This window comes from Amblyomma americanum, chromosome 3 (genome assembly GCF_052857255.1).
Source record: "Amblyomma americanum isolate KBUSLIRL-KWMA chromosome 3, ASM5285725v1, whole genome shotgun sequence".
Classification (NCBI taxonomy): domain Eukaryota; kingdom Metazoa; phylum Arthropoda; class Arachnida; order Ixodida; family Ixodidae; genus Amblyomma; species Amblyomma americanum.
The window spans coordinates 167,808,419-167,833,208 of record NC_135499.1 but is presented as its reverse complement, the minus strand read 5'-3'; the positions used below and the strand labels follow the sequence as shown (position 1 = coordinate 167,833,208).

Sequence of the window (24,790 nt, the reverse complement as noted above, 5' to 3'; positions counted from 1 at the left end):
TCATCTGCCGGCGTGTTTCTTGACGCCTCTGCAGTAGGAGTAGCACTCTTCTTCACTTTTATAAAAATTAATTCGGTCGTGGCAGCGCTGGTTGCGTAGAATGGCGAGATTTGATTGCAGGCATTTCTTCTTTCCTCGTTCGTTCACGAAGAAGTAAGGGTAGGTCATAACGTCGGGGCCACAGGCGACTTTTTCTGGCCACAGGCACGAGTCTGGCTTTGAAGAACCTCCGCACTTCCTCTGGCAGTCTCTCTCCGAAAAGTACTCTTCGCCGTTAATTTTGGGACAGGAGCCGTCTTCAAAGTCCCACTCCGTGCACCTGCACACAAACATTTCACAGTTGTCAATTTAACGATGCGCATCGCGCAGAGAATCGCCATCGCAACTGAGCGAGACTACCACCCCTATCGTGGCACTACCACCCCTGCCACCATCGTATCATGTCAGGGGGCAGTTAAATTTGTGACTGGGCGCGAGAGGTTGCTCGAAAAGAGAAATCTGGCTCTCACAAACCCTACCAAAGGCAGAGCACCTGCCATCACCGGGCAGTGGCGCATCGCTTAACAGCTGCACCACTGCGCCCGGACTGGTATGAGGACTCTCAGGGATCTATAAATAAGAAGTATAAAATAACCAGTTCCGCATATATGTGAATTAACTCATGATCGCGATACGAACAACCTGCATCCGTGAACAATGAATTCGAACGCTAGAGCCGGAGTGGTAGAGCTAATTCGCATTTGGCCTCAGTGCGCAGTTCAACCGCCATTTTTTTTTTCTGCTGTCACCACCGTCGTCAGAAGGCTGCATAATGTCCTCTAAGGGACAATGATGACAAATTCATCATGCTTTTGCTGTTAGTCAAATCCGTTAGTTGGGCTTTCGTTACTGTGGCGACGTTTGTATGGCAGAAAAAGATTGATTTCTGAGAAATTTTAAGTTGGAATTGAAATATTTGCACCACACGGAGAGAAACTGAAGATGTGGATCATGATGCCAAGTGTCATGATTTGCTAGAATCAAGTTTCCCCTCTTAAAATTTTTTTTTCATATTTATACTGCGGTAAACTTGCACTATCACTATGCATGCAAAAACTACTATATTCTGGCGCACAATTGATAGTTTTCTATTCTATTCAGGAAAAAATTGCCCCTCACGTCATCATAGTGCCCATGTAGCGACGGACGGTGCTGCCGACACCTGTTTTCCACTTCTGCCACTTTAAGACTGACAACGCGGCCTATTTTTGATGAGAGTGAGCTATCTGTAGTCAGGAAGAGGCAAGAGCTCTGCACTACGAAACGAGATGCTGTTATTACAGTTTTTCGTGGAAAGAACAACGTGAAACGTCACGTCCCGCAACGTGTCTGGTAAAAACGCAAGCGTGAACTCACCTGCCGGTGTCGGGCTTGACGAACCACCAGACGTTTTCATCCTTCATGTCTTTGGAAGAGCACGAAAAGAAACGAGCAGGGGTTATACATTGCTCGGCCACATTTTCGATACACGTATACTGGCACATAAACTCGCTCCTGAATCGATTTCTTGAGTCATTGCACACGTAGTTTACGTCTCTAGCTGTGCTGCGACATATCTCGTTATCAAGGTCGTAGTAGTATCCTGCTCTCGGTGAGCGGCATAAGTCGTAGACACCATATTCTTGCCGACACTGCGAGGAGGAAGAGAAGGGTGGTTAGAGAGACAGCCTAACGTGACGAATCAGGCACCACTAATAAATATTTACTGCAATGAACACTGGGAAACTGATAAGGAAAAAAGAAACTGCTTGATGCAGCCGAATGCAATCAACACTGAGCACGCATGAATAGTTTTGCGAATACAATACTGCCACGTATTTTCTCCGCTTCGCTGAGTTAGGGCCGTTACTGTTTGACACAGGTGCGCCGTTGTCATAGTCGTTTAATAACGCCAGCTTTTATCCGTCGAAACCTAAGTGACAAATCCAAGATTGAAGAAAAATTTTCGTACTGGTATTATCAAAATTAAGCAAAAGAAATGAAAAAAGAGGGTGGGGGTGGGGGGAGATAGGAGCTGGTTACGCCGAGCATAGGTAACATGCAGACATACGAGGCTTTCTCTTCTTCTGAACTTTATTCCTCCGCAAGAACGTCAGCAACAACACGAACCGACATCTGTCGCTGAGGTGCATAGTGTTCAAAACTAAATGTGTTGATGTGTGAGCTCTTATAAAAGTGATACCTTATCTTGTGTAATTATATAAATATTTAAAACTGCGCTCACCTGAAGCGCCGCGCCAACATTGAGCTAGCAACGAACCCGTAAGAATATGCGCTAAAGCTAGCGTTTCTTTTTTTTCCGAATTTTCACAAGCATTCAAAGCTTCTCGGATGTGCACAACTTTCCTGGTTTCAAGACTGTTATAAAAATGGCTTTTTAAAAATCATCGCCACGGCTGCATGGTTTATTCCTAATTTACTGTTTACAATATACAGGAGGTTACGACGATGTACACGCAGAATCGGAACAGCTCTGTGCCAAGCGTTATTGTCCCACTAAGGGCACTTTTACGTAAGAAACAATCAGATCCAGATTTTTGCAGCAAAGGCAACATACGCTGCTCTAGTAATGGTAATTTCCAGGAAGAAGGCACTCTTCAGCGTTTGGCTGGCTTCGAAATAGGTAGCGTGTTCGTTCAGGCGGTCACTATTTTGGTAGCACCGTACTTCGACATACGCATGTTCACATTCATTCTGTGCTCTGCTGGTCTCGAGTCAATGTGTTTTATACCTGACATTGTTCCCGGGCTCCATCCTGAGGTTCATTGCAGGTGTGTATTTCTATCTAGACAAGGCAAGTGGGGGAAGCTTTGCTAATGTTTGATATAAAGTATATGACAGATTGATGATCGTTAAGGGTAACATGCTGGATGACAAGAAAAGGCAAGCGCAGCAGGGGGCAGCCACAAGGAAGGTGATGGGATCAGATTAAGAAGTTTGCATTCAGAAAATAAACCAGCCAAAAAGACGCAAACAGGAAAACTCAGGAAAACTATCTTCTCCATTTTCCTCTGTGCGTCTTTTTGGCCGGTTTATTTTCTGAATACAATGCAACAACTAGCCCAACGACGTGTGTTAAGAAGTTTGCGGAAATGGGAGGGCCGCAGCTGGCAGAGGACAAGGTTAATTGAAGATATATGGGAGAGGCGTTTGCCCTGCAGTGGGCGTAGTCAAACTGATGATGACAGGCTGAAGTACTCGACAAGGGGAACGCGCATGCACTTGGTGCTTTTTTGAAATTGATATTCAGGCACACATTACGACGACACGAAAGCACCATTAGGCCGCATGGTAATCGCTGATGTCTGAGCGAATAGTAAAGAACAGGTCAATTCTCGGTCACGTGCTGACGAGGTTCAAAGGAATTAATGGTAACCTCTTTTTCTTTTCTGACCAGTCTTGTATAAGGACACCATAGTTTGCCTCGGGGTTTGATTTAAATGTTTTGGCTCGCATACATTTTTCCAGCCGTAGTGTATACGGAACAGTGCTCCTCTTATGTAACCACGTCGCGAATTCCGACCGCAGCGTGTCACCTTGAACTGAAATATTTCTTTACAGATTAAGCACCTCTTCACTGCAGCATTTAACTTGCCAATGAAAAGAAGAGACCATATAGAGTGACTATCAAACGCGAGGCCAGAATTTGCCAATGAAACATCACTCTTTGGGCTAACATTAGCCAGCACACATAGCAAGGAAGATCGGTCTTACAAACGCGTATTATGTTCAAGGAAGTAGTATAACCTACCCAAACGGCTCGTGACTAACAGAGATGGCACCAACACCAGTAGACACATTTACGCGCATCAAAAGTGCATGAAAGTGCTATCGATGACTGCCGGGCTCTGCCGTGCCCGAACGTTAGAATGGCTTTTCCGGGCCTAGGCAGTCAGTCTCCCTCACCATTGGCTACTCCGGTGAGAAGGTTCGCTCCTTCTAATGTATGAGCCCGAGTAAACTCCCACAGGACGAAATACTGTGGAGCTGCACGTGGGTGTCTATGTTAAGCAGTCGAATAGAGGAATAATATAAGGGAAAGGGCATACAGCTAAGGAAGCTGTATAGTTTTCCTTTCTAGCCGTAGTGCTGCACGGGGTTGGATGCCAGGGAGCCATTACCCTAGCTCCTATTTCAAACTTACTTAACCTTGGAGGATTTTCCTAACTTTTGTACTGCAGCAGTTTCTGACAGGTAGCACTATGGAAAGGAAACTTCGAGCAGTTTGCTATGTTGTGTTGTTTACAGGGCGTGACACAGCGTCCACGCCCTTGAAAAATAATGCGCAAACAAGGCCGTAAATAGTGCTAAGCGACACTGCTCACACGGTGCGAACATTTCTCCTTTCAATTCAAGCTCGGAGGCCCTTCATGACGGCAGTAAGCCGACGTGCTAAAGCGGTCTGCGTGCTTGGCTTGAGGTGGATGAGGAAAGGTTTCTCAAAAAATCAAAGGCGCGGTGATGGTCTCGCTCAGTGTGTGCACGTCCAGCACGACCTCATGGAAGGGGCACTAGCTCGATAGGCGTAAGTAAGGAAAGTACACCGCTATTTTGGTCAGGTATTTCCGCTGGCCTTATGCTCTGATTCTCCAGGATGAAATGCTTATGAGAACCGGTCTTTCACCTGGCGTCGCGCAGACCAAGCAAGATAGCCATGACGATTTTTGGCCAGCCTGCTATTGTGAAATCAAGATAAGACCCATCATAATCATTAGGAGACAAATAAAGACCGCGCATGACCTACGGTGAGCACAGGCATGTCCACCTCATTTATACACGTGTTTACCACACCCAGCGTCACAGCGACAACCAATGAGGCTGTTTACACTTTCAAACATATGCTGCGAAGGTACTGGCTTCCTCGAAAAATGAGGAAAATATATTATTCGTCTTCAGTGTCGGGGCCCACGATGTTATGGCTTACGGGCAGCAAGCTACGAGGAACGCTAAAAGTTCGCGAGCTTCATTTAGGCTCCATTGCCCGCCACAGGCAGGAGCTGCTGTGGCGACAGGCGAAATGCTTTCTGTGTTCATATCAAGGCATTTCATCGTCGCTTTTACCCGTGGCGCTCCTTCATAGTGAAAACTAAGCAGTACTTAGCACGAAAGGCGCGTGGAGCGGCGGTGCATGCTAAATGCCGCCTTTGCCCCTCGCACAACTGCTGCGGTAAAATTCCGTTAGAAGGCTGCTAATCTTGGGAGGCAAATGTTATCCGGCCAGTGAAATTCACATCACAACGAAATGTGAATGTCAGATTGCAGTTTTTTTTCTGCTGTTTATCAGCGAACACGACGGTGTCGTGCACTCACATATGAGAGGTTGCTTGAAAAATATTCCTAAACATTTAGCAGCTAAAGGCCTGTGTCGTCCGTAATCAGTGCATCTGTGCTAAAATTGGGCGCACTATTAGAGGGACGGTAAGGAATACTGGTGGACGGAACACGAATGCCTTACCATGATCAGCTGAAGGTAAATGCAAAAGAAGGTAGGAATAATCAGAACATTATTCCGCAATTTCCAGTCAGTGATAACAAGCGTTGTTGGATGCATATAACTGTGAATACAATTTCCTCTTCTTTGGATGTAACCAGTGGTTTATCTTGTGCAAGTGCTGAAGCATTTTGATCGAGTGCATTTGTCTCAGGAGCCAAGAATGTGTTTATTACAGAATGCATGCTTGCTCTCAGATTTGCAAGAACATCAGTCCCAACTGTATCAACGCGCAAGCACTAATCTGATGGGTACCAACCCCGGACAAAGTCGTCCGTTGTCCGGTGACTCTGCCACGGTGCAGTTCATTGATCAGTTTGCTCTAGCTTTCAGGTCAGTCAAGCTAACTCTTTTTGCTAAAAACATCATATTACCCTCTGGTACAGCTTGCGAGCCCACGGCAGTTGCCACTGAATGTATTCATGTCATCCACTTGCTACCATCCTATCTGGCGTAGTTGTTCTAACCTAGCTCCTGTCAATCTGGATTGTGTACTAGCCTATTTACAGAAACTTACTTCAGGGCAAACGAAAACTTTTGATGACACACAGGACCTCAAGACTCAACTCATAACAACAGACAAAGCACTAAATAATCTAAATGAACGCATTCACTCTCAAGCCCTTATACCTCTGCTCCAGAAGAAATGCACAATACGAAAACCATAAACTGAAACAACTCTCCTCGTCTCTCTTAGAAACACGTATGAATGACGCGGAAAACCTATTGCCACTCTAGAATTATATGACGAGCAGAATAGAAGCCTACACTGGAAGCATAGGCCCATGTGGGAGTAAAATTTACGAACAATCTCTCTTATGCCGCACTCCCTTTTTAAGGGAAGGGTATGTTGCCCAAGCCTTGGGTAGATTTCATTCACAAAGAAGTACGGTATCCTTCCAGTTCGCAACGGAAACAAATTCTGCCTTCAAAAGATGCGAAGTTCAAGGAGTTCCAAAGATTTTACCGAGGTTTCAATCTCCGCTATTTTTTAGGCTTAAGACCTTCGGTGCCGCGTTTAAAAGCCTCCATCTATTGCTAACTGTATCAAGTTACTGCCCTTTGCGGTGGGAATGTACCTTCGTGGCCAAGAGTAAGCATTTCGTATATTTAGTAACCTCTACCTGCACTAGGAGTTTAGCGGTGTGTCCGGGCCCTAAAAAGCAGTGCGCTGGAGGACAGCTTCAGCATCGTCAGCCTGACTATGCCCACTGCAAGACAAAGGCCTCTCCGAAATCTCTCCAATTAACCCTGTCCCTTGCCCCTTTCTCCGCGTAATCTGATATGCCCACCTAACTCTCGTGTGCCCCATGCTACGCTTGCCTTCTCTTAGAATCCAGTCCGTTACCCTTAAAGACAATCGCTTTTCTTGCCTTCACATTGCAGGCCCTCCCCAAGCCATTTTTTCCTCTTGATTTCGACTCGGGTGCCATTAACCCGCGTTTGATCCACTCTGCGTTCTTTCTGTCTGTTAAGCTGGACGCCTGCTGCAAGGTTGCCTGAGGACCGGAAATGAGCGTCTTCCTCACACAAGAGAAGCTCGGCAAGCATGCTTGTCTGGGGAGCTTCTTCAAAGTGCCGACAGTTAGAAAGAACGCATGGAGAAGTATAACTCTGTCTCTTAACGTTACACCTATCATTTTTCTTTCCATAGCTCGCTGCGTTGTTTTCAATTTAATTTGAACCCTTTTCGTCAGCCTCCGAATTTCTGACTTATAGGTAATTTCCGGTAAGATAGAGCGTTTGTGCACTTTTCTCTTGAGGGATATTTGTGAAGTGTTCACCCCTAACGTGAGAGAACCTGCCAAATGCGCTCCACCCATGCTTAGTCTTTGAGTTACTTTACTCTCATAATTCGGATGTGGGGTTACACCCGCTCTAAGTAGATGTATTCTCTTACCACTTCTAGCGTCGCACTTCCAGTCGTAGACTGCTGTTCCCTTTCGGGGCTGTTGAACATTACATTGGTTTTCTGCATATTCATTTTTAAATCCAAAGTTCTGCTCTGCCTGCCAAAGTCATCCATAATATTTTGCAATTCATTCCTTCAGTGAATTACCAAGGCAATCTCAACAGTTAATCATAGATTACTAAGGTACTCTATTAGCTCTTACCCCAACTGTTCCCAGTGCAGGCCTGACACCCTTCATTGCTGGAATTTTATTGCTGACTTTATGGAGGATTATGGTGGCTTCGCAATCGTTATAGATATCCTTAATGCCTGCCTGACTGCTGAGCTTTCCAGTGAGTCAAATACTTTCTCGTAATCTATGAAGGCTACATATAGTGGTGGCCTGCCCTCCCCTTTTTTACTACCATATAGACTTATTCGTGTTAGATCATAATAGAGCTCCCAGCGGTTCGCCCAAATGCTGCTATCCTCCTTTACAGAGATTTTGACTTTGCTAACATAGGCCGGTGTAAGCAATCGCCTGGCTCAAAGAGAGGTACAGCAGAGACGAGGAATTTTGTTGTTGTCAGCTTGACCTTTAATTTCACCAAGTTAGTCTCAAAATCATACCGATACTTTGTCGTCACTGAGATGACTTCGACGAATTAATGACCATGTCATTCACGCCCATCTTCTCTTTTGCTCTGACACCAAACAAGGCGCACACGAAAACTGTGAAGGCAACTATTTAACGAGATCAGCTAAGAACGCAACACCTTTTTTCTCGCATACCAAGCTGCATATCTGTGTCATTCAATTCACGATAATTGGTCGAGTTTCCAAAAAGGCTTTCTAAGTTAACTAATAAATTTACTCGAACAGCCAATCTTCGCGCTTGTGACCAAAAGCTTTAGGTTACCAACAGCTTAAAATGACTACAAAATATGTAAAAGCGTATATATCGAGCGCCAAAATTAAAGGGGTCTCATGGCGTTGGGAAACGTATGATAAAGCTTAAAGCAGACCTCACTGCGATCCACAGCACAAAGCGTTCTTTGTATGAGCCTAACTCCTCAGTTTGCGATCCACTAAACCAAGACAGATTTGGCAGGTACTAAACCCTCATCCGGATCGCTCTCAGTGCACCAGCCATCCGTTTCAAACTGCGCGCTCGCGATTTCGACACACAACATTCACTGCTTTCTTTTCCTCCCTGAATGCCACAGATCGAAACGGCCTTCCCCATGACATCACTGCTTCCGCGTGCCAATCTTCGTTTTTACAGCTCTTAACTGACAACTTTGACATTTGTTACTCATCATGAGATGTACTAGACTTTGTACAAAAACCCACCCCTCATGCAGTTCCTCCTTGCACGGAAATATTTAGGTAACAAATGAACTCAAAAGAACACTACTTCCAATTCTCTATCCAAAGAAAACCTTAATGAGCAATGTTAAACTGCGCGTTTCCTGTACTAGTCCACTGATGAAAGACGATAGGCGGTCAGGTAGAGCGAGATGAGCGCGAAAAAAGGTCACCTGTGTATATCGCAAAAAAACCTGCTAAAACGACGAAAGACGCGAATGCCACCTTTCGAGCTGTTAACGGGCATGTCAGTGGCTGCGATATCAACAGCGCCCGTATTGTAATTATAGCAGTAGAGTTGGCCGCGTTTTAAGTTGCAATCGCAGAGCCTCTACAGACAGTAACCGGAATGCCGAAAAGAACAGGTTAATTAACACCGCTGAAGCCTCTGATCTCACCGAATGTGGACCAGGTGAAGAGAGAGTTCCTGAGCATGTGTCAAAGAAATGTCCAGGAGGAAATATTAACAAAAACTGCTTTTGATAACGCTCGCAACTTGAATTTCGGTCTCAAGTTTGATTTTAAGTCTCGATTAAGTCTCTGCTTGGACAAGACTTCAGCGACCGAACTTTTTTTTAGGGGAAGGAACAGAAATATGGCACTTCGCATCACGCGAAAAATTGTTTTTCAACACAGTGCCGCTGCCTCCTCAGGTAACATCAAACCGCAGCTGTTACGTAAGCGGCAAGGGAATTGTGCATGACATTAGTGTGACGGGGAGAGTTTGCAGCCGGCTCGAAGAAGTACAAGCGTTCGCAAAATATTCATGTCATTCATACTTCGGCAAGTTCTCATGGGCTGTAAGTTCCTCAGTGGGCGAAAATTTTGATGTACTGAAGAATGGTGATGATTTTTCATGATGCATGGGCACCTTTGTCTAAAAAAGCGACTAACAAAATGAGTTTTCGTCTACACAAAGTGGGGTCTATGATCCGTTTCCTTAGCATTTCACCCCTTATAATCCGAGAATCATGCCAGGGAAAGCTTGTACCTACTGTACCACAGGTGGGTGCCTTGCGGCACCAGAGATTCAACCCCACACTTTCGGCACGTGAGACGGGTGCTCAACCAATACGTCACTTGTGCAGTGTCTTGTATTGAAGGAAATTTCACTCCTTTTACTTCTATTTCGTTTCAGATCAGCAGTGCTGTACACGACACACGGAAACTAACACATTGTCACTTCACTCTGCGGATTAATTAAACTGGACGCTCACCAGATCTGCTTGTTATGGTTTCGCATGTGTCCTTGAGGGCTACCAAATAATTTAGCTGGCTTGCAGTGGCAACGATCAACATGATACCTTTTGTGAATACCTACGGCTGCATGCGTGTGCGAGCTAGCTGGTATAAATGATTGTCGTAAAGCAGCGTGAATGTTATAAATACACCGGGCTTTCATGTAGAACAGAAATGAAGTTGGTCGTACTGGTTCAAAACTTCTTCATATTTTCCGCAACGTGCTACACTGTAGATAACAGGCAGTGGTTAAGAAGTGTTGCAGTCTTTCACTGATGCCGTGTTTGCCCAAAGTGACCAAGCAACGCGGTTTGTTTGTTAACCTCGTAGAGTAGTACTTAAGGCACCCTTTAAGCTCCAACTACGAGTAAGGTAAGAAGAGCCCTTGCCCTCGCATTTCGGAACCTTTTGGTCTTTCGGGGTGCCGTAAATACTCCAGTGTATGGCTGCGAAGCAAAACCAAACCATGTCGCTCTCTGGTTACTTTATAGGAAACGACGGTACATCTGGGCTAGTTAACAGCATCCACCTGATGCACCCTTAGTGAAAAAGCTGTATGACGCAATAACCTCATACAGTTTATCAGGGAAATATCGCACAGTTATGTTACTAATTTATAGAAATGTCATTCATTTTTACAGAATTATACATTTGTCATACGAATGTCGTACAACATCTAACAAAGTGTATGATATCTCTATGACGAAACCTGCTTAAGTTTTTGCATTACACAACTCTTTCAGTAGATATATATTCACAAAACAACTTTGTGAGGCATGTTAAGACTAGATTGATGATTTGTTTTAATATTGAACTTGAATATATAAGTCTGAATTCCTCGTGTTCGGAGAATATGAATAGCTTGTAAGTTAAAAAAAATTAACAATAACAGGATTATGAGCTGTAGTTTCCATTTTTAAATAATTGAATTTCTGACGTATCTAGGAAAGGAAGAACACATTGGCTTCCTCTTCAGGGGGACTTCGTTAACCTGTTGCATTGTAACCGTGATCGCTTTCCCGTTCTCTGGCTCTGTTTCTCAAGAACTATGTAAACAGGAGAAACGGATAGACATAACGCCATTGAAAGAAGCGATACTGTTTTATGAGGAATAGAAAGGCGCAGTAATTGCATTTCGATAACAATTTCAGCAGCGACGTGAAAGAAGCCTAGAATGGGGAATGAAAACAGGCAGGTAAAAAGGGCCGCTGTTGTAAAGACCTCCGCCGACCTGCACTTCTTGAAGATTCAAAGGCATAGTGCAGCACAGGGGCGCGTCTCCATTGATTTTCCTTTCCCCGGAGGCAGAGATTCGTTCCCCTTACCTCGTACCCAGAAGCGGTACGCCGTGACTACTAAGCCAATGTGGCTGGTCGAGAAACGTCTAACTGCATGCAGTCGTAACTGCACCATTAAAGAGCGAAATTCTGTCAGCACTTACGTTATAATCTCGTGGGTTTAGCGTGGTGGTCGTAGGTTTAGGTTTTTTGGTCGTCGTAGTAGTTGTGGTTGTTGTCGTAGTGGTAGTTGTCGTAGTAGTTGTGGTTGTCGTAGTGGTTGTTGTGGTAGTAGTTGTCGTGGTCGTCGTCGTAGTAGTAGTAGTGGTGGTGGTAGTGGTAGTAGTAGTTGTGGTAGTAGTGGTGGTTGTAGTGGTAGTGGTGGTTGTTGTAGTAGTTGTAGTAGTAGTCGTGGTTGTGGTTGTAGTGGTAGTGGTAGTCGTGGTTGTAGTTGTAGTGGTAGTGGTAGTAGTGGTGGTGGTTGTTGTGGTAGTAGTTGTGGTCGTGCTTGTAGTCGTGGTTGTCGTGGTAGTGGTAGTTGTCGTGGTCGTTGTAGTGGTTGTAGTTGTGGTGGTGGTAGTGGTAGTTGTAGTTGTTGTGGTGGTAGTGGTAGTAGTGGTTGTTGTCGTCGTCGTGGTAGTGGAAGTAGTAGTTGTAGTCGTCGTGGTAGTGGTAGTAGTGGTTGTTGTCGTGGTGGTAGTGGTTGTTGTGGTTGTCGTCGTGGTGGTAGTGGTTGTTGTCGTCGTGGTAGTGGTAGTGGTAGTAGTAGGATCCTCTTCAGGGGAGGCGATGGAGGTCCTGGTGGCGCGGCTGACATCCGTCCTCCTCTTCTGCTGGTCGCCCATTTGCTTCGCTGCCCACATCGCACCCGCCACGATGAGGAATATCAGGAGCAGCAACAGCGCAATCGTCAAGAGGATGCGCCACATGAGCGTATTCGCCGGCGCGACGGCGCGGGCATCATCATCATCCACATATAAGGGACGGCGGACGTGAACTGCATGTGGAAAAAGGAAGCGCGCTAAGAGTGACACACAGATATGACAGTTCCGTACATAGCTAAGTGTCTACATTCCAATGGTGCACTGTCGTCAATGAGCCACTAAGACTGTGACACTGCGCCATTACTTTGCCTTGCTTGTGTAAGCATAAATGCTTTTATAAGCTCCATTTAATCTGGCTGTAGTCAGGCACTTGAATTGCAGTAGTGCACTAGTGTGCCATTAAGGCAGTTAAATTAGTCGACCAATTTAAAAGACTTTCAGCGCATTCGCAAACGAAACCATACCGAATATGGCGAAAACAAGGGGGCGGTTACAGATGCTTACTACAATACCGGGGCAGAGAAGTGGAAAAGCTAATAACCCGAACCAGAAAGGTGCGTTATTTACGGAGTTTTCCCGATCCAGGCTCAGGTAGCGATAAAGAAGGAAATAACGCAAGCGCGATTGTAGTTAGGTAAGTAGGACAGAAAGCGCGCATCACGTACTGAAGAGCGTTGCTGTTATCGCTCAGATAAATTTGTCCAGGATGAAAAAAGAAACGCTCAATATTACCAGTTAATTATGAGTGGTCGATTTTCACTGGTCTAGTATGCAAAAGTGAGGTACTGTTTCAAGAGCTCTTTTACGTGTTTTGCATTTATAAAGGAATAAACGGTGTATGTCTGCTTCGTTGAAGTGACGCTAATTAAGACACGAAGGGCACGCTTAGGAAGACGATCGGCAATAGCCTAACGATTGATTTATGATTTGTGGAGGTTTAACGCAGCAAAGCGACTCAGGCTATAGCCTAATGTTAGGGGAATTAGTGACAGAGTCCGTTAAACCGCACCGCAACCAAACGCCGGGGGATGTTCAGTGGTGCTAGAGGGAGTCTGCGAAAGAGTTTCTGCAAGCATGAGATCAGTAAACATTTCCGCCTTCAGAGGCGTGAAATTTGATGACTACTGTTCACACGTATATATCGCAAGAGACCGTGCACCACAATCCCCATTCATGACCGCCGTGCAACCAATTTACTTCTGTTGCTGGTTGCAACACTAGCCTTGAGAGTACTGCGCCAACTGCGATTTCGAGTATTTCCGCGCTGCTCAGCAGTCGGCTCTCACATTAACCGAGAAAAAGGTGTGGGAGGACTTACCTCTGGTGACTCGAGAAGTTGTAGGGGCCTCTGTTTCGTCTTCCGAGCTGTCTAATGCGGTAGTGTAGGACATCCCCGTCATTGACTGCCTCCTCAGGGAGCTCCTTCTCAGCGACTGCCTCCTCAGTGACTGCCTTCTTGAGGTCGAGGCACGACGAGCCATGCTCATGCTCGTTCCGAAATCGGTGTCGTCCACCAGCTTGCGTCTAGTCGCCATAGTCTCCGACTTGAACACGGGGTTTGAGGGAAATCCCGCAGTGGGATCGCCAGAGAAGGAGACTAAAAAATGCAGACGAAGCCCTGTGGTTTGGGGCGGTAAGATCAAGGCCGGGGGAGCTCGGCGGAAAGCAGGCGCAGGCTTACGAGCTGTGCGTGGCAGGCAAGCGCGAGCGACACGTGCAATGGGCTTCGTTTTCTTTGCTAGGAGCAACGCTCAGCCTGCAAAATTTTCATTGTTATTCTTATCAATTTTTGTATATGTGTTGGAGGCGGGGTGTGGGGGGGGGGGGGGGGTGCAAAATTGTATGGTAGGCTATTGACATTTTACAACGAATGTCAAAGAAAAAAGCCAGGTTCGCTTGGCCCAGAATTTGTGAAAAATACTTGTCTTGTAGTGCGGACGTAAAAAATCGATGCACAGAATGTCGGTGCACATGCTGGTGCATTAAAATCGCTAGACTGAACCTTATGCAGGGAAGTCGATGCTCAGGATTTGTCGAACAACGTCTGCCGACTTGCTTTCGCGGAAAAGGAACGCGGCAATGAAGGCTTTAATTGGTTCCCCGCCGTGGGTATGTGCCATAAAGCCTGAGGACTTCATCATCATCATCATTATCCGTTTATGTATGGCAGTTCGGAGTAACGGCTACAAAATAATATATTTAAAGAATGTTGAAGCAAATGTTGTGAAATAAAGCGAACCCACTTTTGTGGGGCCAAGAGGATACAGAAGGAGAGGGCAGAAAAATATTTCCTTTGATTCCTTCAACGAGAACTCAGTAAGAGCATAGTCTGTCACTGGAGGCCATTTTCTCTCCCTATTTTAAAACACCTTTGTCCATTTCGACATTTATCAAGTGCTAGCGCGGTATGTGGAGGTCGGTATCCGCGCCTTCACTTAAAAACGACTCCAATGCATTGCTCACTTGCTTAATTTTTGGTGTTTTTTTCTCACACACTATTGGAACACACACCAGAAAATGTTGTGTTGTCACTATAAATTTTCCTGTACGCCTATGGGAACTGACAACTGGATATCTTGTAGTAATAACAGGGTTTTCTGTAGTGCTGTGTTACCACAGAGCGAATTATGTCTTGGCCACAAATGTTCGTAGTGCTACAGGGAAATTTGCCGTAACTACAGGACGACAAAGCATAAGCTTGCGCGGTAAAACAGCATGCGATTTATGAGTGCCTAGCGCACCGTTCTCCTGTTATGAGCACGGCAATTGCCACCGGGCACGCTACTAAGTCACACATCCCTTCACAACGCAAAATGGAAACTGGCACAAGCAACAGCTTCCACGTGAGCGAGTCCACTAAACGGAGATTCTCTCAGGAACTGCGGTAGATTTAGTAAACCAAACATTTCTAAAACATTTGGTTAGAGTAAGATTTTTTTCGGGCGACGCGGGCTGAATCACCACACTTTTTCATCAAATTACAGATACATTGCGAAGGATCACCATGCCTAGGGCGAGTTCTTCGCTTATTATAAGTTCTCGCAGTTATCAAGAAAGTTCCTCGGGAGAATCGAGGTTGTGCCTACCTTATTTGGAGAGTAGTCTTGTCACTGGCCACTTGTTGAGTATTGCCTACTTGTTCCCAATAGATGATTTCAACGCAATATGCTTCGCACCTCACTTTCCTCTCACGCAAATTCCTAGTTTGCTCCGAAAATGAACGGAGCACGCGTATTGCTGTCGCTTTCCGCGGAAAAGAAGCGACAGCTTTGGTAGTATTTTAAATCCTCTATGTAGGTAGCCAACAGTAATTGGGATCAAAGTAACCCAGAGAAATTAAATAAAATGTTTTGGTTATGAATGTGGAAAGCTATTATTGCAGTCAGAGTTTAAAAATTATGTAATAGAAAGTGAAAGAAACGACAACCACGTGACGTCAGTGGGAACCGAACTTACGGCCGCCACATACCACACACTGTGCTCTATTAACTGCACTGCGGTGGTCGCTGGTTTTAATCAAATACACCAGGGGTTTCATGTAAGAGGATAACGAATTTTTAAAAATATGGTTTTTTCGGTAAAGAGAAGCTTTTCGCCGGCATTTTTATACCAACGTTGCGGACGTCGAAAAGCAGGCGAATTATGTTAACTAGTAAAGTGATTAACTAAAATCTAATAGTTAACTTTTTGCTTTTACCTCTTGGCACCTGATTGCAATTAGAGATTTGTAGTGAGCCGTTAGTAATAGCCACATCAGTTTCTAGAATTTCAAAAACCGGTTTACCCTCGGCGCTGTGGCTTGACAGAATTTGGCTATTTCGACTAGTTCTGTGTACTGGAGGGGCTGCTTTCTCTGCATGCTTTTCGAAAGCGCATGTATTTTGGCGCGATGTGGCCATATTTTGTCGAGCCACAGCGGAGAGGAAAATCGCCATTTTAAAGTTCAAAAAATTAAATGGCTATTACTTACGACAGGCCACTAATCTCTAATTCCAATCAGGTGCCTATAGGTAGTAGTTAAAAGTTAACTATTAAAATTTAGTTGACCACTTTGCTAGTTAACATTATTCGCGTGTTTTTTTTTTAACGTCCGCAACACTGGTATTACTGTGCCCGCAAAAAGCTTCTTTTCACCTCAAAAAGCCTATATTTAAACATTAATAATTACCTTCCCTGAAGCACCGGCTATAATACACTATGACGAGCCGATAATTTTACTTGCGCATGCCTGGTCTTTATATATGTATTAAACGCTCAGCATATACACGGGCCACCATTGCACATCATTGTCACGAGTGGCCTCGTTATAATGCAACCTGCGTCCCCACTGAAGCGATGGCCTAGTGGTCGGAGCATCCACCTCGCATGCAGGAAGTGCAGGGGTTAGATCTGTGCCGGGAACCCACCGGTGAGACAATGCGTAAAAGCTTTCTCGTCATCTGATATTCACCTCATCTAGCGTGAAATGCTTGGAAATGGGTCTTTGGCCCCACCTTGAGTTGACCAAAATGCCTTGTACCACGGCGCTCTTCGCCCAAAACTGCCCTTGCGCCATAAAAATTCACCATTATCATCGTCAGAATGCAAACTGTATTCAGTACAGTAATGTCTACTTAAGTACTCGAGTCCTAACTCTGGATGACATCACCCTCCTTTTAACAAGAAAGGAACCCCTCCGGTGCCGCGCACGTGCTCTCATCCCTCCGTGTGTGGTAACCCTCCTCCGCGCAACCCGCACAGAGGAGGTTGCGCTTCGGAAGATACGGGTCGGGGCTGCCCTAACTCCAGCTGTGACACGCAAGTGGCCGCATTTCAAAGATTTATATCCCCGCCTCGGGTGTCCAGTCTGCAAGATCAAAGACTCTGAGGCGGATACCCACCAGCTGTTGTGGGACTGCACGGCGCTGAAGCCGACGAGAATTCGACACCTGGCGGCAGTGGGTCTCTCACCGGGCAATCCGGATTCCTATATTGCCTGGACACAGGGTCCGCATCATCGTTCACTTCTTGATTTCATCAGATCAGCCTACTTTTTTCATTTATTTAAGCACCTTACTCATCTCTCACTTCATGACCTTTATGCCCTGAGGCAATAAACATCGCTTGAAAAAAAGTACAGAAGGAATAAAAACGAAATAATCAACCTTGACGATTAGGCAGTGCTCAAAATAGTTTACAAAAGAGAAGGAGGCGACATATGCGACGTTGCCGAAGCCAGCTCGGAAGCGTTCACATCTTCTTGTATACGAGGACTTTTCTTTTATTGCTGTTCGTGTAAATTTGGTAGGTAGGTGTAGATGTCGGAAGCTGCATTTTAAATGCCTAGCATCTAGAACGCCTTCCGGACATCGGAAAGGAACGGCCAGTTATTCCCTCGCAACATTCAGATGCTCGTCATATCCTAAGTACCGCCATGAGCTCCGAACATGTTTCTCCTTGAATATGAAAAAGGAATGTGGCAGAATTCTCGTCGCAGTAACAAATTAGTTACGGCACTGTAGTTCTGAGCACTGGGTAAAGCTTTGGCTTCTTCGCCGCAGCGGCCGTACTTTGACGTATGTTCATGAACCCGGGAGGCGAAGCCGGTTTGTTAAGTTAAATTTCGGGCGTGGTAGAGAAGGTTGTTTCCTCTGAAGCAATTGCACGTACCCACGATGGAGGATTCTCTAAAGTTTGCTGCAGATCCAAACAGGATCGACATTAATCTGGAATTCTTATTTGTGCCTTGCTACGTGGCCTGAAAACGTGAACCACCAGGAGGGAATAATGTCTAAAATATAATCTACGTTGATGCAATTTGGTGAATAACGCCACGCATATATCGGTGCTTTTGCTATTTCTGCAGCTAATGCAACAATTGAAGTATAGGGCGAAATGCTTCTCAACACAAACGACAAGCTTATTTGATGCGTCTTCTGACTGCGAGCTTCCGATTTTGACTGAGAGTTGCTGCCTGCAAGGAATTGTTTAACCTCTCAATTGTTCTCTTGAATTCCACGAAAAATATCACAAAAGTTTGAATGCAGGAAAGCCAAACAAATAACGTACCTGAAAATATGGTGCCATAAATATTGGTACTCCGTCAAATCTGCTCAAGTGAGTCGCGTGCCCAGCTTCAACCTGGCCCCAAATTCACTTTTGCAAAAAAAAAAAAAACATCTCATCCCGTCTTCGCTGGTGAGAGCATCAAATAAATCCATGTCACCGGCTAAAAAGTGCTGTCCGCGATGACGAGGGGTTGGATGTCGGTGCGGATGAGCGGGTACAGACGATATGTGGCAGGGTTAAGAAGGGCAGAAAGTATTGTTCGGTGGGGACAGACCGAGGGAGCTTGGGAAAAGCAGGGGCGCGTGCCGCATCAATGACGCACCACCCGACGGCGCCTCAGGCGTCGGCAGATTTAAAAGGCCCGGTCACGACGGCCATCAAAAAGACGGACGAATCACAGCAACCCCCTCTCAGAGTCTTGAACAAAGGAGGAAAGATAGCGGAGTTTTTTTTTTCCTCCCCACTTTATTGCGTGATTTACTGATGTAATGAGTCCCTTATACCTTGTAAAACGGGCGGGGCCATACCGCTTTTTTTTTTTGCATCTGCGCATTGTGACGTAGATTGTACAGATGCACGCGTGAAATGTATTTTCAACGAAGGGCTCCATCTCATCACGCTAAGTAACCTCTTCGCAGCGGTGAACAGAAGTAAAAATGAGCTCGAAAGAAAGAACACTTAGAGCTGTCTTTTTGGAGAACACAACTCCGCCCTCAAGATCTGTGCGCTCAGGAAAAAAAATCAACTCACAATTTTTCGTACACCAAGCGCTTTCCTTCGGGCGGAGGTGGGTGACTCAAGAACGGAGTACCATTAAAGCTCCAATAACGCTGAATTATACAACCTTAGTGCCACATATAGAGAGAGTTCTCCTCCAGCTTGTTTTCGCCGCAAGCAAGTTTGGAGAGTCTCGCGTCGTGCTTGTCCTGAAGCATTGCCGGCGCTCAATTATAACGTGGTGTAATTTCATCTCAACGCAAAGCAATAGGAGCACACACGAGATAATCTGACCACGAAGAGCAAATCAACTTATACAAGCCGAACAAAGAAGTGCACCGAACTGAACGCTTCTACTCACTAATGCCTGCAACGATCACACACCATATTTAACGCACTTTTCACCTTAAAACACACAGTACAAAGAGAAGTTCTCGCGCTGCCCTATCAGCCCTCCAGTCACAGACCATCCAAACCAGGACTTCGTCTTCAACGATGTCGGAAGAATTGGCAGGCAGTAAAGTCCTCTTCGACACAAGCCATGCCCCCTTCCGTCCCCAATCAGGCTGTACGTAAAACATTCGCCAAAATGTCTGCATTTGTACGTTCATTGAATATAAACTGCTTCAAAGGGAATGGCGCACATAAAATAGCAAGCTCAAGAACCAATTTTAAAAAGAGCGCGTGTACTCTAGACGCGCATTGAAAGTGCGATACACGAAGGCCACACGGTTGTGTGACGTAAGCTACCGTAAATGTTTCAAAGTTGGGTTGACACTCCGGTGAGTCGCGAACGAACGTAGCGTATACCGGCGGAACAAAGGCCACTGGGCAGCTGATCCGCCATGGGCTGACAAACGAGCTTAATTCTTCACCCCTCTGCAGTATTTGTAGCATTCGGCCTCGGTAGGGTAAAAGTTGAGCTTGTCGTGGCAACGATGGTCGCGCAAGTTACCGATCGTTGATAAGTAACATCGTCTGATGCCTGTATAGTTACTGAAGAAAGCAGGGAGCTTGAAAAATTCCGGGCTGCAAGGCTCCTTTTCTTTTGGCCACTGGCAGGATAACTTCTCGGGAGTGTCCTTGCAGTTTGCTTGGCACGCTTGCTTCGACTGATACTCCTCACCTTCCACTTTGGGACAAGAACCGTCAGGAAAGTTCCACTCGACGCACCTGCATGCAGATTAAAGTATTGGATTAACGCGTTAACAACTGTCATTTACGTCTGCACGAAGCATAATAAAAAGAAACATGCATACGAATCAACAGCACCACTTCGCAAATGATTTCCCACATTGCAAAAAAAAAAAAGAGGTTTTGTTCTACTGCAGGCTGAAACCTGGTAACATGCCCGTAATCCGAGTTTTTTTTAATAACAGTCGCAGAACTTAACATGTATTTTAACTGCTCACTTCAGTAGCGGTCCAACTTTGGTACCTATCTAGTAAATTTAACATTTGCTAGTGCTATAAACATGATCCTGATTAATTTTAGTTGAGCCATTTATTCCCCCGAACACAGATACTATTGAGGTTAGTTGAGACGGAAGCGTAACTCCCTGAGTTAGACAAGTGTATGAGCTGTACTTCTTCCGAAAAGCTCGTCTCAGCAGAAGACACTCATCTGGTTCCTCACTCCTCTCACATAAACATCAAGCTTCTTGTGCCCCGTTTCAATCGCCTTTCAGCAGATCGTAGGCATTCAGAACAAACTTATAGTTGCTTTTTTTTCAATTACACGTTAAGAACAGCTTGTACTCATAAAAATATGAAACGGCAGCGTCTCTCTACGCAGCAGAAAAAGCTCAGTTATGTAGGCTGCTCTGCGCAGCTCGCAGCCGGAACTACAGTTTCGTACAGTGGTGTGTGCCGAGAGGCCGCCGAAGCAGAAAAGTGACCAGCCAACTGGAGCGGCTAGCGGGTCCATCGTCGTCCTGCTCACTCTTTCCTCCTCCCCTTCACATCTCTCTGCATTAATAAAGTTGTTTACCTGCCTACGATGTCGTTGAGGAGCAAGACATTACTCTTTCGATCTCACTACTGAGTCGTACTGCTTTCGTCAGTTAAAAACGACCATGGTTTTCGTCCTCCATGAAATACATTTGCACTTCAAAGGAAGGAGCTAATCGTGACCGCCGAAGAACCAACCTTATCAGGCGCCGTTATCAAACTCCTCTCGGGACGTCGGTGCAGTTCACCGCTATGGCGCAATTTTTCGGGGGGGGGGGGGGGGGGGGGGAATTGAATGTTTGTTTTCGATACAAATGAGAGATTTAGAATCTTGGGACACTATTGTGTCCTTAATACTAGGCTTGTTGTACTCCTTTTTAGGGTGTCCTTTTGGAAAGAGGTGTCGGGAACGACCTTATTGAGGAGGGCAGAGAGGGGGACCGCAAAGGAGGAGCCAGCAAGCGCGGTCAGACTCAGAACCGCGGGACTTTCAAGTGGTCGCTTCCTCAAAACACCATACAACTACGAATCGAGAGGAAGATTCTAGTGCTGCCAATGGTTGCCATCTCGTCCTAATTACTCCCTCCAAACTGCAATTAGCGCGTTACTTCAGTAGACAGCTTCACGACTTCGCCTTTACGGAGGCAACAATTATGCCTTCCTGTGCGCTTTCCTTGCCCCCTTTTTAAGGACTCCAAGTGCGGACACCCGAAGAACATTTTCGCTTCGAAACGTATGCACAAGTCACCTCGGAAAACAGCCCTCAAGTGTATTCTGCCTTTAACAAACTGCAAGTGAAGTCGGCGCCACGACAAGGAATCCAATCACTGAACCACTTGTCGGGTCGAGGACTACGTGAACCATCACGTCCCGCACTAAGTAAATTGAATGGTACAGATCAGCTGGAACTCACTGGCGGACGTCGGTCTTGTAGAACCACCACACTGCTGATCGCACCATGTTTGCTTTAGTGCACTTCACAAATTGCGGCGGCCTGTGGCATCCAATTCGAGTTACGTACTTTCGCAGGCACAAGTCGTTGCATTGAGCAATGCTAGCGAAAGTGTTACTCGTGCCGTGGCACATGTAGCTGATATCTTGGCTGGTGTGGCGGCAAGTCCCGTGCTGAATGTCGTAGTAGTACCCCGGTCTTCCTAGGCGGCAAATGTCGTAGACCACCGGCATTTTCTTTGCACTGCGAAGAGAAGAAAATAGTGTCTTCGCTGAACAAGAGAGGGCACCACCAATCAGGCATCACCCGTCAAGCTACACTTCGATGAGCACAGAAAGTGAAAGAAAAGAATTTGCCGAATAACTTCGACTCATTCAGTGCAAGTGTAGCCCCGAATTCATCGTGGATTCTGTTATACGCAATGATTTATGTCCTTTCGTTGGGCGCCGTTGGTGGCTTGAAATCGCGCATCATATTCGATTCATCACTTCCGCAAAGATGTTGACTATTTCAGGTCGTCCGTTAAGTGCCACAAGCTTTGTTTTCATATTTGCCCGGAAAACTTTCTTCTGTTTTTTTGTTTCAGAAAAAATCCTAGAAATGATTACAAAATAGTGGAACGAATAGGAGAAATGATGTACCATTCCTAATATAACATCATATAATTATCATTCGAATTTATTATTCAACTATGATGCTTGCGAATTCACACAAGCGATAACACTACAAACGAAAACACTAAAATTCCCTTTCATACTTCCACACCACTTGTCGCGGCCGCGTGATGGCAACACTGTTATATCTTCAGATTATGCAAAGTGCCCTTGACTGCTTCACGGTGGCCCACACACATAATACATTCTGGTGCTGAAGTACATTAATCAACAGTGTTCGAATGTGCACACCTTGGACCTGTCCGCCGAAAAGCATTTGAAGAAAAGGCAACACTAGCCTATTGTTGTTCTAAATTAAAATTGATTACTTCTCCTTTTCCGGGTCCGTTATCATTTGCCCGAAAGGAAAACAACCATTTAAAACTTAGGAAATTAAGTTCAAAAATTTTCCCGCCACATGATTCAAACTCGTGACGTCAACATTGAGAGGCATTGGTTCCCACCATTCTGAGGTAAATGGCGATGTAGCACAGCCTCTGGGATTCGTGCCCCCAATTCTGGGCGGACGCACGCTGTTTACCAGGCGTGGTATTTACAGATCGCTGGAATATTCAAAACTTGAATGCTATCACAGTGACTTTCACAGTCGGAGCAACCCAACAACGCCCTTAGTTAATAAAGTTGCACAGCTTGATGTCTTTTGAGCCGCAGTCTTAAGAAGAGACGCTGTTGTACTTGGGGTTCCTGAAAATGCAATTTAATAAATGCGGGCCTACGTCTATAAATGCGAACTAGAATAAGCAGCGGTGATGGTACGTAGCTTGTGGTGTTTAGAGGGACACCGAGGGCCAATTGAAGTTGGCCTCAATCGCAAGACTACCTTTCTTTAATACAAAATTGACTACATTACAGAAAACTGAAGTTTTATAAGCTAGAAAACGCAGAAAAAATGAAACAGGTGTCGCCACCTCATGCCTCTTCCCAGCTTATCTGCGGTGACCACGAACGTTTTTTTTTTTTTTTTACAGATCTCTGAGGCTGCCCTACTGAAAGGTTCCATATGACGGGTCCCATAACACGAAATGTTTCACGTATGGGTGATATGGGAGTCTATACGGAACACACAATGGTGATTTCAAGTGTACATGTTGAAAACTAAGCATTTTGACAAATTTGCCTGTCTGCTTGGGTTTGAAGATTTGTAATAAACTGCACATCTCCAACCAAAAAATTTTAATTTCAAAACCCAACGTTTCGAAGCCGGCTCGGCTCCTTCATCAGGGGTCACTGGGGGCAGTAGGTAGCGTCTTTAAGTATGGAGGGGGGGGGGGGGGGGGGGGGTCAAAAGAACGAAAGCTGTGATGCGACGGGCAGGGGGGAGGGGGAGCAGGGGGAGGGGTTAAGACTGAGTCACGTTGTCGCATTTTGGGGAAGTGGTCAATGGCGAGTTTTTTACTTTGAATTGCAAAGCGGAGTTCCTGAGCATATACTGGGGGCAGGTTTCCTTTTGTGCAGTTGAAGTTGTTCGGGGTAGTATGTATGTTCAGCGCATATGGAAACATATGGACCTGATATGATGTCGTGCGCACTACATGGATATCATATGGCACCAGACAGTATACGCGGTTTATACAGAAAACATATGAAACGCATATAGATTTATGCATAGTTTTCTATGCCATAACGAAACCATATTTCCATAATTCTATATGACCGGCTCATATGGATCGTTTTAGTAGGATGGCCATATTGCCATTGACTGTGATCTACGGATCATAGAGTCCTTCTCCCTATTAACGCCATGAGTGTGAATGGTGTGGCAGGGGAAGGTCCCACTATCAAATTCATTTTTAAGAGCAATAAGCGCTTCCTGTATTGCCAAAGTAGTAGCAACATACCCGCAAAGAACCACAGAATCTATTTTTTACTTTCCACATGCGTTGCGTGGAGTTGCTCGAAGCCATGAAATCATGAAGTCGCATGAGTGTTTTGAGGCTCCCCGCAATGGAAGGCTCCAGGGTAATTACGACCACGAGGACATTCTTAACGCGCGCTCACACCGCACAGAACATGGTTTTTTGAACTCTGCCTCCATCGAAATGCACCCACGCGGTATTTTATTATCACACGTTCTGTTCAGCAGATGAGTGCAAGGGTCAACGGCGGATAAGCAGGGAAAAAAAGGGGGGAGGGGGGCTGCGGACACCAGGACAAATGTTGTATATGTTCCAGACACGTTCATTGTTGTTACATGCTCCGTTCTTGCTCCTGCACGGAGCGTTCATTCCTGCACCAAATAAATTCGGCCCACGCTTGCCCTTTTTGGACTGGTTTCTATTAACTGAACTTTACCTCACCTGACTTGAAGTGAATTTCTTCAC

At 45.6% G+C, this 24,790-nt stretch overlaps 1 protein-coding gene across 1 annotated transcript; it reads right to left on the bottom strand.

Moving 5' to 3' along the window:
• LOC144124242 (uncharacterized) lies at positions 1-21,803 on the bottom strand. The gene is made up of 6 exons (XM_077656885.1): positions 21,757-21,803; positions 20,021-20,067; positions 13,448-13,726; positions 11,470-12,302; positions 1,396-1,670; positions 1-319 (listed from the first exon to the last, which is right to left on the bottom strand). Exons 1-6 carry the CDS (start codon positions 21,801-21,803, stop codon positions 1-3), a joined length of 1,800 nt encoding a protein of 599 aa, XP_077513011.1.
• Positions 21,804-24,790: the final 2,987 nt, after the last annotated feature.

Coding starts and splice junctions, on each gene's coding strand:
- LOC144124242 (XM_077656885.1), bottom strand. CDS start 21,803: ATGGTGCGATCAGCAGTGTGGTGGTTCTACAAGACCGACGTCCGCCA. Junction 20,068..21,756: donor TACAAGACCGACGTCCGCCA/GTGAGTTCCAGC, acceptor ATCTGCATGCAG/GTGCGTCGAGTGGAACTTTC. Junction 12,303..13,447: donor AACTTCTCGAGTCACCAGAG/GTAAGTCCTCCC, acceptor TTCCACATGCAG/TTCACGTCCGCCGTCCCTTA.